The sequence below is a fragment of the Puntigrus tetrazona genome, unplaced genomic scaffold (assembly GCF_018831695.1).
Source record: "Puntigrus tetrazona isolate hp1 unplaced genomic scaffold, ASM1883169v1 S000000466, whole genome shotgun sequence".
Classification (NCBI taxonomy): Eukaryota; Metazoa; Chordata; class Actinopteri; order Cypriniformes; family Cyprinidae; genus Puntigrus; species Puntigrus tetrazona.
In genome coordinates, this window is record NW_025048108.1 from 4384 (window position 1) to 25000 (window position 20617).

The 20617-nt window shown below is 35.6% G+C and overlaps 2 protein-coding genes and 1 long non-coding RNA gene across 3 annotated transcripts in view; all 3 read left to right on the top strand.

Annotated features, from left to right (window-relative positions):
• The first annotated feature begins 587 nt into the window (after positions 1 to 587).
• On the top strand, positions 588 to 3997 carry LOC122333998. Its single transcript, XR_006248702.1, has 3 exons — positions 588 to 632; positions 755 to 990; positions 3946 to 3997. It is a non-coding gene; the product is annotated as an uncharacterized LOC122333998 (long non-coding RNA).
• Positions 3998 to 7497: 3500 nt separating this feature from the next.
• Positions 7498 to 12738, top strand: LOC122334003 (neurexophilin-1-like). Its single transcript, XM_043231870.1, has 2 exons — positions 7498 to 7657; positions 11807 to 12738. Exons 1-2 carry the CDS (start codon positions 7601 to 7603, stop codon positions 12542 to 12544), a joined length of 795 nt encoding a protein of 264 aa, XP_043087805.1. The 5' UTR covers positions 7498 to 7600; the 3' UTR covers positions 12545 to 12738.
• Positions 12739 to 13730: 992 nt separating this feature from the next.
• LOC122334000 (islet cell autoantigen 1-like) overlaps positions 13731 to 20617 on the top strand; it is a 7209-nt gene continuing 322 nt past the window's right edge. The window contains 12 exon segments of the mRNA XM_043231868.1: positions 13731 to 13846; positions 14272 to 14301; positions 14389 to 14554; positions 14635 to 14707; positions 16054 to 16177; positions 16254 to 16452; positions 16627 to 16752; positions 18125 to 18223; positions 19282 to 19370; positions 19446 to 19495; positions 19575 to 19817; positions 20474 to 20554. Of these exon segments, the coding sequence (XP_043087803.1) occupies positions 14285 to 14301; positions 14389 to 14554; positions 14635 to 14707; positions 16054 to 16177; positions 16254 to 16452; positions 16627 to 16752; positions 18125 to 18223; positions 19282 to 19370; positions 19446 to 19495; positions 19575 to 19817; positions 20474 to 20554 (1267 nt within the window). The 5' untranslated portion in view covers positions 13731 to 13846; positions 14272 to 14284.

Below are 20617 nucleotides of genomic sequence, written 5' to 3' on the forward strand. Positions count from 1 at the left end.
TTAATTTTATGTTCATGTTAATTAATATATAATATATAATATATTAACTAATGTTAACTAATGTTAATGAGGGGAGTTGTTAAAAAAATACATGTGTGAAATTTTAACTCACAATTACTAGTTTAGAATCATGTTAGTTTAGATTCAGCATTTTAAAAAGAGTCAGAATTACAGATTTAAACTGAGAATTCTAAATTTAAAATTCCAGAATTTCCAAACGCATAAAGTTCAGAAAAAAGTTTGAATTCCAAGATATAGTTTAGAAGATATAAACTTGCTACCCAATCAAATCTAAGAATTCTAAGCAAAAAGATATACAAATTTTTGCGATATATTAAAAATTATGAATTGTGAGATAAAGTCATGAAACGCCATTACAAGCTTCTTAGAGTTTTTATTTAAAGTCTCTTGTAGTTGTTTTAAGTTTGAACTTCTACTTTATAAACAGCCTGAGAAATGGCGTGGCATTAACTCACAAACCAGCTTCATATAGTTTTGCATTTTGCTTCAGTTTGATGGCTTACGCTGAATATCTTTGATCTCTATAGACGAAAGCTGAAGACGTGGAGTACGGCGTGGCGGCGGAGTTTTGTCCTCCTGGTATTTATCGTGTCAATGATTTACCTCGCATGGTAAGAACGACAACCCTTTCCGTTCTCTTCACCGCCACTCCTTTATTTTCTCATTCACTCCATGCGTTCGCTTTGGTTTTGCATTCCTTTAACTCGCATCCCATCCTCATCCGCACGAGCAGCAGTTACTGTGCCATCCGGCGCTCGCTCGGGACGCCAGATTCTGCCAACAGTACGGTGGTGTGGATGGGCCAAGACGCCCATGAGCTGACCTACACCTGCCCTGAGTGCCAGCAGCCAAGTCAAGAGTCAAGGGCCAGTTAAAGGCTGCAGAAACAGGCTCCTGATGTCCTCTGCCTCGTGCCTCCACCTCAGTTTGTGCCTTACGTTCTGATGCTAAATGCATCGAGCTGCCCGGGTAGGCTGCTTATTTATGGCTTATTGGTTTAGAAAAGGATTGAAAAAATAGCTCTGTTGCAAATCCTAGTGAGCTCGCATTGGTCCCTACTGCCTACATGCCTAAAACTAAAACCATTTCTGTTCCAATTGTGAAGACAAAACAAATTGGACATTATTAAGAAGGACTATATCAGCATGCAACAAAAAATTAAAAATAAAAATCTTTGTCACTATAAAGACACATTTTCATTATCGTGGTTGCCAGATGTTTTAAATACCTTTATCAGAGCTTTTACATTAAAAATCCAAACTATAAAATAGTTAGCAATAGTGTTGTGTGTGTGTATATATATATATATATATATATATATATATATATATATATATATACAGACGTGGACAAAATTGTTGGTACCCTTTGGTCAATGAAAGAAAAGTCACAATGGTCACAGAAATAACTGTTATCTGACAAAAGTAATAATAAATAAAAATTCTATAAATGTTAACCAATGAAAGTCAGACATTGTTTTTCAACCATGCTTCAACAGAATTATTTAAAAAAATAAACTCACTGAAACAGGCATGGACAAAAATGATGGTACCCTAGAAAACACTGAAAATAATGTGACCAAAGGGACATGTTAATTCAAGGTGTGTCCACTAATTAGCATCACAGGTGTCTACAACCTTGTAATCAGCCATTGGGCCTATATATATGGCTCCAGGTAATCACTGTGTTGTTTGGTGATATGGTGTGTACCACACTCGACATGGACCAGAGGAAGCAAAGGAAAGAGTTGTCTCAAGAGATCAGAAAGAAAATTATAGACAAGCATGTTAAAGGTAAAGGCTATAAGACCATCTCCAAGCAACTAGATGTTCCTGTGACTACAGTTGCACATATTATTCAGAAGTTTAAGATCCATGGGACTGTAGCCAACCTCCTGGACGTGGCCGCAGGAGGAAAATTGATGACAAATCTAAGAGACGGATAATCCGAATGGTAACAAAAGAGCCTAGAAAGACTTCTAAAGAGATTCAAGGTGAACTTCATGCTCAAGGAACATCAGTGTCAGATCGCACCATCCGTCGTTGTTTGAGCCAAAGTGGACTACATGGGAGACGACCAAGGAGGACACCATTGTTGAAAACGAATCATAAAAAAGCAAGACTGGAATATGCCAAACTACATGTTGACAAGCCACAAAGCTTCTGGGAGAATGTCCTGTGGACAGATGAGACAAAATCGAAGTTTTTGCCAAGGCACATCAGCTGTATGTTCACAGACAGAAAAAATGAAGCATATCAAGAAAGAACACTGTCCCTACTGTGAAACATGGAGGAGGCTCTGTTATGTTCTGGGGCTGCTTTGCTGCGTCTGGCACAGGGTGTCTTGAATCTGTGCAGGGTACAATGAAATCTCAAGACTATCAAGGAATTCTAGAGAGAAATGTACTAGCCAGTGTCAGAAAGCTTGGTCTCAGTCATGAGTCATGGGTCTTGCAACAGGACAATGACCCAAAACACACCGCTAAAAACACCCAAGAATGGCTAAGAGGAAAAAATTGGACTATTGTAAAGTGGCCTTCTATGAGCCCTGACCTCAATCTTATTGAGCATCTTTGGAAGGAGCTGAAACATGAAGTCTGGAAAAGGCACCCTTCAAACCGGACACAACTGGAGCAGTTTGCTCATGAGGAGTGGGCCAAAATACCTGCTGAGAGGTGCAGAAGTCTCATTGACAGTTACAGGAAGCGTTTGATTGCAGTGATTGCCTCAAAAGGTTGCGCAACAAAATATTAAGTTAGGGTACCATCATTTTTGTCCAGGTCTGTTTCATGAGTTTATTTTTTTAATAATTCTGTTGAAGCATGGTTGAAAAACAATGTCTGACTTTCATTGGTTAACATTTATAGAATTTTATTTATTATTACTTTTGTCAGATTAAAGTTATTTCTGTGACCATTGTGACTTTTTCTTTCATTGACCAAAGGGTACCAACAATTTTGTCCACGTCTGTATATATATATATATATATATATACTTTAACAGAAGCTTTTAATAGAAGCTTTTCAGTTTTACCAGTTTTCATAACGTACCAAAACTAAATGTAATTATAAATACAAATATGATATTTGACACGCTGAGAGGCATAGTTTTAAAATCGGAGAAAATGAACACTACTCAAATAAACCGAAATATAAAATACAAAAATAAATCAACGTCTTATTTCTGCTTGTTGCATCATTTCTCATTTTCATTAAGATTAATTAGGTTTCAAAGTTGAAATATTAAAATAACTAAAACTAAATGAAGTGAACCTGGATAAACATATTTAAAACACAGATACAACACAATTGAAAATTCAAAAAAGAAATTAAATACTAAATAACAGCATAAAAAGTAATACAGCATAGTGTATAGTATTTCAGTGAAAGTATACAAAGTGTCTAGTTTTCATAATCAGTATCATTCATAATCAGTATTTCTCTCCCTTTCTTTTTGTTTCACTGATATGTCATGATGTTTTTTGGGATTGCGATTTCTGTGATGGATACAAGTGATTTTCATTTGAAATTAGGCTCGAATGATGTGTTCCAGTAGGCAGCATTATCATGTTTCCCATTTATTATGCCTGATAATGTGGCCTATGGGGGCAGCTCACTAGGTTTTGGAGCAGCAACTTTTCTTATGATTCTATTCTGCAATAATGCTAAAAACTAATTAGGCCAGCGTGGTCTTTAATGTACCTATCAGGGCACCTGTTACATTTCATCACAGGTCTGTTACTGATCATGATGATTTTTCATCACCTTGTTTTTTTGTTTTTTTACACATATTTCATGATTTCATATTTGTATCATATGCCATAACATGCATGTGCGTATGCAACACTGTTTTTATGTTACATAAAATTTTGTGTAACGTAAAATTAGTTTTGATAGTGACAGCTGCATCATTTTTTTGTCCGCAGCAAAAAGCCAAAGAAACCTCAGCGAAGACAAAATAATAATCGATTGAAACCCTGACCCTGGCGTCGACGGAGATGTGGACATGTAGCCCTTCTCGTGAAAAAAATATCATCAGCAGCAAAATGGTCGAATCTTATGAAAACATATCCAGGTTAAATCATACCCCAAATATGCTCAAAATAATTTTTTTGGCTTATTTTAGCACCTTTTACATTTATAAAATGTTTCAAATTATTTTATAAATTATTTATGAAAATTAATTTTCTTGGAATTATTTTTAACGCTGTATTACATCTGAACAATTTACTTTTTGTTTTTGTAATTCTCAGTATTGTCAACAGCGATTTTTTTATCATAATAAATTAAAGACAATATGACGTATCTATTAATACTTATTTACTGTTTACAATATGTAAAATTGTCATTTAAATGCCGTTATAATATCAAAATTTTGGTTCATAAAAAATTTGATTTATTCTATTCGGGGTGAAGTATTTCCTGGAAATGTTCTCGAGATTCAACCAAATACTCCTCCCCAAAAAAAAAAAAAAAGCCTAGCCATCTCAAATACTGGACCCTAAATGCTCGAATGCAACTTAGAGGAAGAAGAAACATCCAAGAGCCGCAAACAAAAACCTTCATACTCTTATTTTCACTTTACGTTCTTGTTCTGGAAGAGCCTTTACACACATCTTCACACGCTGTGAGATCATGCCTTTGTTTATATTCAGTTCCTTACAAGTATTTGTCAATTATGCAACCGCGGTCTACTATACGACGGGTCAGGACCTTATCGGAACAACTTTCTTCCGACTTGTGCTTCCCAGCCGAGAGGATTCATTACTTGGAAGGAGTTAATGAACAGACAATGCCAAAACATGCAACACACGCAGTAGAGAAGACATGAGGAAACTTGGGATCTTCAGATATCACGGACGACATTTGCTCACAGAAGATGCAGCCTTTCTATGGAAGGTGAAAACAAGACAAATCATGTTCTCCTGGAAGTCCCACTCTGATTCCAGGCGTTATTTTGCACTATATTAGTGCAGCAAGGAAAGCGTTCGCCGTTGAACCATTGATGTCTCGGAAGCAGCGATTTTTTTCAAGGCGAGCGAATATGAATCTGGAGCGCGTCGGTGAGACGGGGGAACCGAGAAAGTGTAAAAATAAATCTCAGAGTGGGACTCTTTAAAGACCTCGCGTCCTTTTGTTTTCACTCATTTGTGCATTGTATAGTTTCTATGACGTGTCTTTTCTGCTCAGCGGACTTTAAATCTGTATTTTTTGTTATAGTTTTCCATTTAGACATTTTTATAATAATTGGTCGATATACAGTTGTCGAAGAAAAGTGGTTGTGACAGTAGTATGACTTTTGATTGGGGGGGGTTTACGCCCCATTTTCAATGTCTGGTATCTAATTACATGAATGATGTACGTGTCAAGACAATGGGTCTCATGGAAAGACCGATAGTTTCTGCCTTATTATTGATTAAAAAATACTGATGTTTTGTTACTAATTGTTGCCAATTCTCACAGGACAGTGGACATGCAAAATACAGTGGCCCTACAAAGTATTTGGACACACAAGATAAACCCTAATATGTCTGAATGTAATTGCATTAGATGGGGAACCGGTTTTATTGTTTACTGAAAACGACTAATATTCCCTTCCGTTTATGTTTTTTTGCATGCACATTTTCTACCAGCCCCGCAAAATACCGTACTATTCTGATGGTGTTTTGCACGACTGACTTTATTTTAGTGAATCAGAATCCCAAATGATTCCCAAATGAATGACTCTTGTGATGCAGTTTCCTTTTAGCGAATCAAAAAGCGTACGATTGCAACGTACGACTCCTATGAACCGGTTCTTTTTAGTGAATCAAAAACTTTGCGTCCAGTGTAGTCCAATTCCAAAGTGAATATCTCGTATGAATCAGTATTTTATAATGAATCAAAAAAAATTAATGCAACCATTGGGGTTCGATGCCGGAGCGGCCGACTCGTTTGAACTGGTTCTTTTTAGTAAAGCAAAAATGTAGTCCAGTTCCCAAATAAATGAATCTTGTGTTTTTTATTCGCTAAAAAGAACTGGTTCATAAGATTGATTTGTTTGGGAATTGGACTACAGTGAATCTATCATGTTTTTGATTTATTAAAAAGAACTGATTCATTTGACACATCTAGTATTCTAATTTTTAAACAAATAACCTTTATGTACTTACACTGAATCAAAAACATACAATACATCCAGTGTTGTTTAATTTCCAAACATATGACTCTTATGAATTGCCATTTTATACTGCATCAAAAATATATAACTTGACCAATGTGAGTCCAATTCCTGAATGCCTTTTGAGCAGTTATTATTCAATATATCAATATCATTAAATGGCTCACATCGGTGTTATTTAAAACTTGCAAGAGTATTTTTTTAAACTTTAATGAATTAATAGTGGTACTATACAGAAAAGTAATAAAAAATGCAAACATATTTATTTTTGATAATATCTAATGCAAAGACATCCAGTGTGGAAATACTTTTTGGGCTCATTGTACATGTGTAGCAATTTTGTTGGATATATATATATATATATATATATATATATACACACACATACATACATATATATATATATATATATATATATATATATATATATATATATATATATATATATATATATATATATATATAATTGTATAATATTATGACATTATAAGTATGAGCTGTTTTACACACAAAAACTTGCAAAGCCATCAAATAGTAAATCGTTTTTTATCACTCAGCAGATTAAGCAGTGTTCAATTTATATATCCATGCATATTATTTAAAATAATTATGCATTACCCTTCCTCCCCTCTAAAAAATACAAAATGCATTGAAAAATAAATGATAGTGTGTATGCATTCATGAAATTTGATTTAATTTGAATTAATGACCTGTTGTATTAAAAAAAAAGAAACACAGCGTGAATATGATATTCCTAAGATACGATAGTTTATGAATCCTGAAATCTTCCATTCAAATAGTAGTTATATAGAAGATGCTTTTTATCGGTCAACTCTCCTCGTTTCCCCCCGATTCATTTACGCTGCTACGTTAGAGTCGTTTCACCCGGCCGTCCTGCTAGCAGCTGGTGAAATGAATGTTTACCTTTAGTTTTATTTGTAAATAACAATGAGTATTAAACCATATTCATTTCTTTTCTATTGCACAGAAATGTTTAGTACATTGCAAAGTGGTCTCGCTGATCTCTGTTGATTATGGTCATGTTGTAAAGGTCTTTTTTTTTGTACAGCTTATGTTTTCTGATGACCTACAGGTAATAAACACTGGTGTATTAAACATGTATGAACGCTATTTCTTGCCTATCTCTGTATTTCGTGAACAGGAATGATGTTTATCCTCTCCGTGATTCTATTAATGCGAGTCGTAGGATTGGTTGTGTGGACGTTTATAGGCGTTCCTCCCTCGTGCGAGCGAGCGTCTGTCAGTGTCAGACGGAGCTGAGTGACCATGTGTTCACGGCGCAGAGCAGAGCCTCGCATCAGGAAGATCAGCTTCCCCTGAACTTCACCGAATCCCACTGAGAATATCGCAGAGATCAGAACGGCTGCGGGGGAAAGTTCAAGAGCCGAAAAACCTTCTAAATGACGATGATTGCGAGCAGCTTGATGCGTCTCGTGATGCTCCTCTCCATTAACGATGTAAGTGCATTTACATTTTTTCATCAATTCTTACGCTTCTCTTTGCTGTGGGTGTTGAACTTGCTCTTTGATGTGTTCGTCCGTCTGATGTTCAGCACCACAGACAGCGACACGCGGTCCACTCAGATCCTTAAGGAATGTTCTTGATTTCTGTTGGAATGTAGAACCGATCCTAAAGGGATCAGTTACAAATATTGGAAGAATCAAATAAGATGTGCTGAAACACAGTTCTTTTAAAGCTTTATGAAGGATACGGAGTATTTGTAAACGCTGGTATTTTTTATTAATATTGAATATGGAATTACAGTGTGTTTTTTTTAATGCTATTGCAGTGTCTTGTTATTAAATGCAGTCACATCGGGGGGTTGTGAGTGTTAAATAATTTATCTGTAAAACAGATATTTACTCTTTGCTCTAAATTATACTCTAAAGCATGTGACTATATATTTTTGTATATATTGTATTTTGCTCTACAGTTAGAAGAATTGATTTGTTTTTGGGTTTTTTTGAATAAGATTGATATTATTGATTTTGTTTTATGTCATGGAATCTTTGCAAAATTCCCTTGAGGATTCAAGTAGCATTGATTTTTTTATATATATATATATATATATATATATATATATATATATATATATATATATATATATATATATATATATATATATATATATATATATATATATATATATATATATATATATATATATATATATATTTAAAATCCAACAGGGATTCTTGACGTTCTTTACCACAAACCATGTGATGATGGGGCGAAAAAAAAGTTTAAGATGGATTAAGATGGTTCTCGCTGAAGAAAATATGGTTTAGAAACAGTTTTCACTTGTAAAATGCTACTAAATGGTATATACAGTTACAAAGAGGCAGCAAGTTTCTCATTGAATTAATTGTGATATTTTTGAAGTACAAAGAAAGTAAAAAGTAGTAAAAAATGTCTCATCTTTTTGTCTACAGCTACTGTCTAATTAGTTGTTTATTGTGCTTCTGTCTAATTGATGTGCCCAAAATCCCATAAGATTGAGAACACTTTACATTAATGGTGGATCTCGATTAGATCCCAAGACACGAGTAGATGCAGGTACATATAGGTCTATAGTTTAGTTTCTGTCAGCAGTACTTTAGTAATTTAATGGTTGGTTAAGAATATCATATAAAGGAACATGAGGTATCGGTCATCGGCGTTCAACTTGCCATTTGGAAGCTGCCCTGGAGCGATCAATACTGCTCAGAAACATCAGCAATTTTATCCATCATGTTTTCAGATGAAACAACATTTTGTGAATAAGAAAGCGTGAACAATTGCAGTCCCGTGTATCATACTTCATTCATACGATGTATCATATGGTATATCATTGATAATGCTTCTCCAGGATTAATGGGAGCAGGACGTCTCACCATATACAGTTATTAATGCAGCATTCAGCATTGTGAGCTGAAGAACCAGAAGTAGTATTTAGTTTTTGACGTCTGTCTCCTCCTCTCTCTGTATAAGGTCCAGCTCACACCTCAGACTCAAGATCGATTTGTCTCTAATTGAAATAAGAGGCAACGTGGTGCTTGAACCTCAAAAGGATTATTGCTTTTTTTATATAAATATATAAGTGTGACTGTAAGTGTCTGACCCCTGGAGATAAAGATCCAATATACGAATTCTGTGAAAAGAGCTATTAGGTTGATATCATAAGTTTCGATTTTTGGGGATTTCCTTTTTTTTTCTCCACCTGGACATGTTCAATGGAATTGCTCCAGTGTTGCAGTAACTTTGCCTTCATCTGATTATGGTGCTGTTTATGTTTTTAACCTTGATCTATGGAGTTAAATCACAACTTGCTGATTTATTCACTAATATTCTCAGCCCAATCAGGGATTCTTTTTCAAGTTTAGGAGAGCGCTGGTTTCAGAGATAGTGTCTCCCTCTGGGAATGTTTCAGATGAGTTACAGTATGTCATGATTTCATCCTTGCAGGTGAATTTCATTCCTCTTTTGACTGACTGACTGACTGCACTGTACAGACTGAAAATGTACGGGTCTTTCCATCTCATACAATATCCTGCTGAGAGCATAATCATCTATAAAAGGCATGTAATTAAAAATTGTGTGTGTGTGTTTATATGCTATTTTATATGTATGTGTATGTGTGTGTGTGTGTGTGTGTGTGTGTGTGTGTGTATAACGACAGATAGATAGATAGATAGATAGATAGATAGATAGATAGATAGAACAGAAGAGCGACAGAATTGCAGATATAGATAGATATAACGACTGATAGAATGATAGACGGATAGATAGATCATGACAATCATGTATAACACACACACACATATATATATATATATATATATATATATATATATATATATATATATATATATTCATAAAATAGTATATAAACACACAAATTTTATATACATATATATATATATATATATATATATATATATATACACACATCAAATTGTATATTTGTAGTAAAACTAAAATTCTAATTAGATTTTTGACGTATTTAATTATAAGATATTATATTGAAATATGATGTATTTAAAAATAATACAATATATATGATATATTACAAATATTTAAACACTATTGTTATTTATTTTCCGTTTACCTGTAAGCCGACACTGAAAGTTCTGTTTTGATATTACTTTAAAAAAAGCCATTTGTTCATTATTCTAAAAAAAAATCCTTCTATTGATCGCTGCACAAATTTTGTTTACTTGGCATTCCATCATACTTACTGTTATTATACTTTAAGCCAAAATGAAGGTGCTATTGTTCAGACGCATTACCTCGTCTGGCTGCTTTGAATCATGTTTATGAATGTTACAACTCCATAAATTTCCATTTTGGGAAATGAACTGTGAGCTGGGAGCACCTTGATCTTATTTATAGCTGGAGTGCGATGGCAGTGTGGAACTGCTGGAGACCTAATCCATTAAACCAGCTTCCTGTAAATCTGCCATCGGAAAGCCGTAATCCTGCCCGGAGCTGTTTGGGAAAACTGTCAGTCTTCAAATGAAGTTAATTATGTTACACAGCATTCTGGCACTAAAGCAGCATGTCTGACTGTATTGTGTGTCATAAAAAAGTAATTCTGAAATGTAAATGAGGCGAATGAGATGAAAGGTTTTTGTTATATCTTCCTAAATTATCTCATTAACTCATCACTGCAGGGGGCAGCAAATAGATGATGTTTGTTATTTCTATGCTGTCAACTCCATACCGAACATGATTGTCATGATCTATCTATCTGTCTATCATTCTATCAGTCGTTATATCTATCTGTCTGTCATTCTGTCGCTCTTCTGTTCTATCTATCTATCTATCTATCTATCTATCTATCTATCTATCTATCATTCTGTCGCTCTTCTGTTCTATCTATCTATCTATCTATCTATTTGTCATTCTGTCGCTCTTCTGTTCTATCTATCTATCTATCTATCTAATGTCTGTCTATCTATCTATCTATTTATCTATCTGTCATTCTGTCGCTCTTCTGTTCTATCTATCTAATGTCTATCTATCTATCTATCTATCTATCTATCTATCTATCTATCTATCTAATGTCTATCTATCTATCTATCTATCTATCTATCTATCTATCTATCTATCTATCTGTCTATCCATCCATGTCATTCTATCTATCTATCTATCTATCTATCTATCTATCTATCTATCTATCTATATCTATCTATCTATCATTCTGTTCTATTTATCTATCTATCTGTCTGTCTATTCATATAGATATACTCTGTCTATGGACACTTTTCGCTTTTATCTTTCCTTGACTCTCCTGAAGGTCATTTTGATCTGATATTGATGGCTGAGATTCAATTACAGGCACCTCTCCGACACCCTTTGAATCTCCATATTTGTTTCAGGACTGACCTTGCACTGACCCTGACGCTGGACATGAACCGCTCTTTAATTAAGTGACCATACTATAAAAAACTGTCATATTTGGATTATTGATCCAAGAGCTGACTTATAAAAGCTCTCCTGTATGACAGATTTGCTGTCAAATCATTTCGAGTGAAGTCAAGGAGATCTTGTCCTTCTGATATAGTGTTTTTATTGTCCTTCTTTTGTGTGTAGAACTACATTGTTGTCTCATTTTGTTGCCTCAGGTCATATACGCCGATGGAAATAGTCATCTGACCATAAGGTCTCTGCAAACGGACAGGCCTAAGAGGACAATGAAGTATCCATGTGCTGATTCAGAACCATTGCCCATGTCAGGTCCCGATGTCCGTGATGCCGACCAAGCCCTCCTTTCGGACAAACTCCAGCCATGTCCCGAGCAGGAGCAATGGGATTGGGCTCCAAACCTGACAGACACAAACCCATCCGCTCAACAATCCAGGAAAAGGCTCTCGGTGAAAAGAGGAAAAGCTAAGAAGATGTTCGGCTGGGGAGATTTTCAGTGCAAAGTGAAGTCCACGAGCCTCAATCTGCTCATCGCTGGGAAGATTGTGGATCATGGCAATGGAACGTTCAGCGTTTATTTCCGATATAACACCACCGGAGGTGGAAACGTCTCCGTGAGGCTGGTTCCTCCAAGCAAATTGGTGGAATTTGATGCAGCTGCTCAAACCGTTCTGCACTCGGTGGAGTCGAGGATGTTTAACTGCAGGGTGGAGTATGAGAGGGTGGAGAGAGGTACCAAAAGCACGCGCTGCTGGTACGACCCGTCTCATAGCTGCGACCAGGATCAGACTCACAGCCATGTTTCTTGGCTCTGCTCAAAACCGTTCAAAGTCATCTGCGTCTACATATACTTCTACAGCTTGGACTACAAACTGGTGCAGAAAGTCTGCCCAGATTACAATTACCACAGCGAGTCTCCTTACTTACCTTTTGGATGATCACTTATTTCTCATAGTAGAGGAACGAGTACATGCGTTTATTCTAAGATAATTGGGCAGTTTCCCATTTTGAACAGGAATACGAAAAGTTCACTAATCGTGTCATGATTTGCCCATCGACGTAACATGCTCTGATTCATAGTAATAATCTGTAGTAATTGTAATAATTTGATTGTGGTTGGCATGAGTGTTACACGAGGGACATTTTCCATGCAACTGACATAAAAACAAGCGTCAGTGAACATGCATACAAAATCCATATCGCAGCTGCATTTATTAAGACAAGCATGTCACAAAATTGTTTTAGGGAGAATAATGGGATGAACAAATTTCTTTATATAGTAATGCTTTATTTATTTTTTTATTTCTGGAAACTCTTTAAAGACATCCTTACTACAGGTTTGTCTCCACGCACACTTACGGACTTCATCAGAAGTTGATCTCTGTGGCAGGTGTTGGTGAATACGTGTCATAATATCTGACAGACAGAGCAAAAATTAATGAGCTCCTGTAATTGATTTTGCTTTGCTAAGATCGTGTGTCAACGGTTCTGTCATTTTTTTGATGATTTAATGAAACTGCTATGAAAGTGAATGTAATTTCATTAATGAATACATGCCACACACTATTGGAGACAATTACTTCTAATGAAAATAAATGTAAGCGGCTTTTATCTTAATGTTTATCGAACATTCTACATTTCTAAAGGTCATTAAGGTTCTAAATCATTTCAATGAGCTATAGCGTACTACAATATTTCGAAACAAATGCATTTTTATCGTATCGTCTGTGCATCATGTAAGTATTTACTGCACTGCATTTATTTATATATTTTACATTAAAGCTTATTTAATAACAGGCTTCAATTTCTTAGTGCAAAACAATATTTGTTTTCCACCCGAGCGTCTCTAATCATACAAAATCGCAAACTACTGTGATTAGTCTTTTCGAACAAGCGCTTAGAAAAGTAACAGGCGCCACGTGAAAACGTCCTCAAGCGCCTCACGGGTGGATACTGACACAAAGAAACACAAATAGTCTTTAAAAAACACTACGAAACCTAAAGTGTGATACTAATATTATAAACTCTTTCAGAACGATCACAACGGCGCGTTCATTGTGCCTTTTTTTGCGCTAAATGTCACTCTCAGTTCGCAGTGCGCTCGTGCGGTAGCGCGCATGACGTCACCACTCCATCTGCAAGGACGCGCACCCGAAAGCGCGCAGTGATGCACATATAGCGTTTTATTTTCTTATTACAGCATGTCTTAAATATCAGCCGCCGGGATCCAAGCTCATAAGGTGAGTCTCACAATATCTCCGTTTATTGTTGTTATCAGAAACAGGACGTTTCCTGTTTTTAGTGTAGCGCTTGCATAATGACAGTATAGTATTTGTTTTGGTGCGGCGGCGAATGAAATACAGACGTGAGAATCACACACAGTTGAATATTGTGAGAGATGTGTGCTCAGTAGTTTAGATATTATCAATTAGGTTTATTAATAAAGATAATACGTTCCTGCATAAAAATGCACGTGAGAGAGAAATAAGAGGCCTGTATGTTCAGTGTAATATTTCAATGATAAACATTAGCATGTTTCATCATTGAATGTTTTTGTCCCATAACACAATGGCTAATTATCTTCTATAAATTATAACAAAGAGTTACACCTTTACATGTGACACTATTGACAGTTAACTATAATGAATAATTATTTTCATTTCAGATACCTGACAAACATGGATAAAGGGAACCAGTGAGTATGCAGACATTCATTATAAAACAGCAAGCTCGTAAAACAAACGAGACGCCTTCGTAATTGGTTTGTCATGTTTTTTCGCAGAGGCGATTCTCATTTTGATCACCTCCTCCAAAGTCAAGAATCCTCCGTGGTCAATAAGTTCCAGCAGAAATACTGGAAAACCAAGCAGACGCTGATCAGAGTCACAGGGAAGAAGGAGGATGAGCATGTTGTGGCTTCCGATGCTGATCTGGACGCTAAACTGGAGGTGAGAGACGGTCCAAACTTTCCTCTGGGTCTGAATGAGACGATCGTGTGATGAATGTGGGTTTTCACGCTTCCCTTCAGGTGTTTCATTCAGTACAGAGAACATGCATGGAGCTCCTTAAGGTGATCGAGCAGTATCAAAGGAGAATCAGCTGTGAGTAAACTGACAATTTTATTAATATTAACATAATGCGCATGTTTGCAAAAAGCTTTATTTTACGTCAGATATTAAAAGTATATTAAATAATACTTGCAGATAATATAATATTGGGGAAATAAAATATCACACTTTATTTCAAGGTCACTATTAAAAAAACACACATTACAACTTTTGTACTTTTGCATTTTTAACTTGATATTTATTAATAGTTCATAAGGTAGTTGCTGAGTTTAGGCACTGAGTAGAATTAGGAATGCAGAATATGGGCACTAATAAAAAGTTAATGTTAGTAATACGAGCAACTAGTTAACTAGAACCGGTCCCTATGCTAAAATGATACCAAGGGAGTATAACATGTCATGTTACTTAACACACAAAAGTGTACTTTTAATGCTTAATTACTTTTTTTAAAATTACAATTACTTAAAATATACTTCAAAGTAAAAACTACTTTGAAGTACATTTTAAGTAATTGTAAATTTAATAACTTTGTCATACTTAAAAAATTAAGCTTGTTTTAAAGTGCTTTAAGTATCTGTTGCTTGATGTTACACTTAACATTAATGTATCTTAAAGGTACTCATTTGTCATTTAAACATTATCAGGCGAGGGCTTACTTTTATTTCACATCTACAGCACCCTCCAAATGCTTAACAGGTTCTTTATAGTAGAAAAAATAATGCTTTGTTAGATTATTAAAATTGTCTTTGCACTTGGATCTGATCACTGGAATGATCTTTGGGAAAAACTAAATGGTTCTTCAATGGCAAAAAAAAAAAAAAAAAAAACTTAATTGGAGCCTTTACTTAAGTGCCCTTCAAATAACACTTAAAGCTGTCATGTATGTGATGAGTACGCTAAAAATTCACATGTTTATTAATATTCATTGATCACTTGTGAAAAAAAAATGCTTAATTGTATTAAATGTGCAATATAGTGTACTTCCTGTCTTAAAAGTATATTTTTAAAATACTTGCAAATAATATAATAATGTTTTTTTTACTTTTAAGTACATTTTAAATAATATTTTCTAATACTTAAAAATGACACTTATTTACGTGCTAAAACACATACTTGACTATAATTTTAATTTTAATGTTATTTGATATTACATTTACGCCTAAAGTTAATATATTAATTATTATTATTATTATTATTATATTATATATCAATTAAACCATTAAACCCAAAATTATTCTTCTATGGCGTCTCTCCAAAAAAAAAAAAAAACATTTAGAAGCTTTATTTTTTGGGAATGTCCAGTTAAAACTTTTTAAACATAAAGCTAGATTTCAATCAAAATGGTATTTATGTGGCTAAATTCTGATGCTCTTTTTTAGTTTTGTCCCAGGAGGAGAATGAACTGGGTCGGTTCCTGCGTTCACAGGGCTCTCAGGACAAAAGTCGCGCTGGAAAGATCATGCAAGCTACTGGGAAAGCTCTCTGCTTCTCCTCACAGCAAAGGTCTCTTCAAGCTTCCGATCAAATGCGACTGGTTTGGATCTTCTTCTTCGTTTGGTTCATTGGTTTCTCCCTGCAGGCTGGCGCTGCGAGGTCCCCTGGGCCGTCTTTATCAGGAGGTGGAGACGTTTCGTTACCGAGCCATTTCCGACACGTGGCTGACGGTGAACAGGATGGAGCAGTCACGGACCGAGTACAGAGGAGCTCTGCTGTGGATGAAGGACGTTTCTCAGGAGCTGGACCCCGACACGCACAAGCAGATGGAGAAGTTCCGTAAGGTCAGTCTCAGCCTGGCAGCGACTGCAGGGAAAGCGTTTCTCCAGCAGAAGGAGTAATGCTCTTCTAATTGTTCTCATGAACGTCTTCTAGAAACGTCCCAGTTCAGCTGTACCTCTTCTTTCTTCTGCCGGTTGTTTTGATGGGCAGCGGTTTCATCTTCTTTCATCCCTCAGGTTCAGACTCAGGTGCGTCATACCAAGACGAGTTTTGACAAACTGAAGAATGATGTGTGTCAGAAGGTTGATCTGCTCGGAGCCAGCCGCTGTAATCTGCTCTCACACGTTCTGACAACGTATCAGGTGATTTAGCTGATCAGTGAGCGTTGCAAATGCTTTTTTAAATTTCTTTCAATTATTATCAATTTTATTTGTATCTAAATTACAGACGTGGACAAAATTGTTGGTACCCTTTGGTCAATGAAAGAAAAAGTCACAATGGTCACAGAAATAACTGTTATCTGACAAAAGTAATTTAAGATCAGAAGTTTAAGATCCATGGGACTGTAGCCAACCTCCTGGACGTGGCGCAGGAGGAAAATTGATGACAAATCTAAGAGACGGATAATCCGAATGGTAACAAAAGAGCCTAGAAAGACTTCTAAAGAGATTCAAGGTGAACTTCATGCTCAAGGAACATCAGTGTCAGATCGCACCATCCGTCGTTGTTTGAGCCAAAGTGGACTACATGGGAGACGACCAAGGAGGACACCATTGTTGAAAACGAATCATAAAAAAGCAAGACTGGAATATGCCAAACTACATGTTGACAAGCCACAAAGCTTCTGGGAGAATGTCCTGTGGACAGATGAGACAAAAATCGAAGTTTTTGCCAAGGCACATCAGCTGTATGTTCACAGACGAAAAAAAATGAAGCATATCAAGAAAAGAACACTGTCCCTACTGTGAAACATGGAGGAGGCTCTGTTATGTTCTGGGGCTGCTTTGCTGCGTCTGGCACAGGGTGTCTTGAATCTGTGCAGGGTACAATGAAATCTCAAGACTATCAAGGAATTCTAGAGAGAAATGTACTAGCCAGTGTCAGAAAGCTTGGTCTCAGTCGCAGGTCATGGGTCTTGCAACAGGACAATGACCCAAAACACACCGCTAAAAACACCCAAGAATGGCTAAGAGGAAAAATTGGACTATTGTAAAGTGGCCTTCTATGAGCCCTGACCTCAATCCTATTGAGCATCTTTGGAAGGAGCTGAAACATGCAGTCTGGAAAAGGCACCCTTCAAACCGGACACAACTGGAGCAGTTTGCTCATGAGGAGTGGGCCAAAATACCTGCTGAGAGGTGCAGAAGTCTCATTGACAGTTACAGGAAGCGTTTGATTGCAGTGATTGCCTCAAAAGGTTGCGCAACAAAATATTAAGTTAGGGGTACCATCATTTTTGTCCAGGTCTGTTTCATGAGTTTATTTTTTTAATAATTCTGTTGAAGCATGGTTGAAAAACAATGTCTGACTTTCATTGGTTAACATTTATAGAATTTTATTTATTATTACTTTTGTCAGATTAAAGTTATTTCTGTGACCATTGTGAGTTTTTCTTTCATTGACCAAAGGGTACCAACAATTTTGTCCACGTCTGTAACTGTTAAAGGTGACTCAGAATAAAGCCTTCCAGAAAGACACATCATGGAGATAAATATGTCTTTTCGTCTATTTCAGACTACATTGCTACATTTCTGGGAGAAAACCTCTCACACTATGGCTGCTATTCATGAGAGCTTCAAAGGCTGCCAGACTCATGAGGCTTCAGCTCTGGGGGTGAGGGCTTTCAGAAGAAACCAATCTGATTATATACAAGTTTGATAATATTCACATTTATTCATACGAGTGTTTGCTTTCATGGCTGTTATTTTGTCTTAAAACATGTTTGTTCCATTGAGTTAGATTTCTGAATTTTTAAAATCTAAATCAGTTTTTTCTCGATATTTTTAATTTAAAAGAAAGATCATTCTTATATTTATATTTTTATATTTCCAAATGAAGTTCTTAGCAATGCATATTACTTATCAAAAACTACGTTTTTAAAAATGTACAAAATATCTTCATGGAACATGATCTTTACTTAATATCCAAATGATTTTTGGCATAAAAGAAAAATATATGTAATTTTGACCATACAATGTATTGTTGGCTATTGCTACAAATATATCCCAGCAACTTAAGACTGGTTATTTATTTATATATTTATTTATTTATTTTGAATAGCATATTTTGGATTGAAAAAAATACACTTCAAATGTTTGGGATCAGTAAGATTATTATTTTTTTAATTACTTAGATGCATTAAATTAAAAAAACGATTTTCTTTTGATTAAATTTTCTTTTGAACTATCATAGTTTTCTACAACTGTAAGGAAGCATAAATGTTGAATCATAAATCATGATGAGAATAATTGTTTCTTGAGCATATTAGAACGATTTCTGCATGTGACCTTGAAGAGGAAAATTCAGCTTTGCATCACAGAAATAAATTATATTTTAAAATATATAAAAATATAAAAAGTAATTTAAATTTTTAATAATATAATAATATTTTTTACCATTTATTCATTCAGAATAAGAGGTTTTTTTTTTATATTTTGGATATCTCAGTTCTCAAGTATAATATCCTTTTGATATTGTCAGCAGTCGAGAAATGGTTTAACAAGATGTCACAACAGAAACCTGCTGCTTATTGATTAATCATCCCAAAATAGGCTTTTGTTTGAGATCTGTGATAAAAAAAGTAATTGATAGTATACCATTTCGTTATTTAGACACACAAGCAGTGATTTTATGATGCACTTCCAACAAATCTGCTGTGTCCGAAACCGCAGGGTTCAGATCAAGCTGCAAAGAAAAAAGTAAAGAAGAAAATGAAGGCAAAAGCAGAAGATGAGGAGACGAGTCAGAGCACAGATGAAACGTAGGAGCTACTCTGTCCTCATTTATTGTAGTTTGACGTGTGTAAACCTCTAATCGCTCATATCTTTTCTTTCAGACTGATTTCAATTGAAGAAGAAACTCTGAGCAGTAAGCTCGTGCAAACAGGTAAAGCTTTTATAAAAGCTGAGTTTTATCCGCAGATGAAGTGAAGTTCGTCCTTAAACCGGCGACACTGTATGCACAGGAAATGACGAGGCTTTCTCCGGCGGCCAGGAGAAGGACGGCTTGAGTTTGTTGAATGAGATTCTGGGCAGCAGTTCTCTGGAGGATGGAGGTTTCTCACAGGAATGGCACGAGGTGTTTGGGGAAGACGATCTGGCCGGAGGCAGCAGAGCCGAGACGCAGCCGTCTGAGGAAGAGCCCGCTTTCTTTCTACCTTCTAAACTGCTCGACCAGAACATGAACGACCTGCAGTCCACAGTCTCAGGTCAGCAGAAACATCTGACCAGAAAGTGACAGAGTGAAATCTGTATCTTCTGTCTGAAATAGATGATGCAGCTGTAATAGGTAACACTTTACAGTAAGGTAAGGTTCATTACATGAACCTCATTTCAGCATTGACAAAGATTAAGAAACACTGTAATAAATGTATTGCTCATCGTTTGATCATGTTAGTCAATACATTAACAATGTTACGCGATAATGGAGCATCAAACGACACAAAAGGGAAAATGTTCTAAAAATAGAAAGGCTACCTTTACTTGATCAAAATAGAGTAAAACTATTTACTAATTACAATTTAAAATAACTGTTTTATTTTGAAATGTATTTTAAAATGTAGTTTATTCCTGTCATGCCAAGCTGAATTTTTTAGGATCATTACTCTTCAGTGTCACATGGTCCTTAATAGATCATCGTTATAGGATGATTTGCTGTTTATTAATGTTGAAAACAATTGTGCTGCTTCGTATTTATGTGAAAACATGATGCATTTGTTCAGGATTTTTTAGAATGTTCAAAAGGGCTGGGTTTATTTTAAATCTTTCCTAACGTTCTTAATTCTGAAATTAAGTCGGTTTAATATTCCACAACCGGTGGGAAAAAAAAGTAAATCTATTGTAATTGCTCTTAAACATCATCTAGGTTGGACAACAGCCATTCCACAGAATGTTCCTGAAAGCTCATCTGTAGCAAGTCAGAACTCTTCCAAACCTGCAGTGAAAGGTAAATATGATCCGAGTCATTTAAAATATTCAGTCATAACAATTATTCAGAGTCTAAATGTGA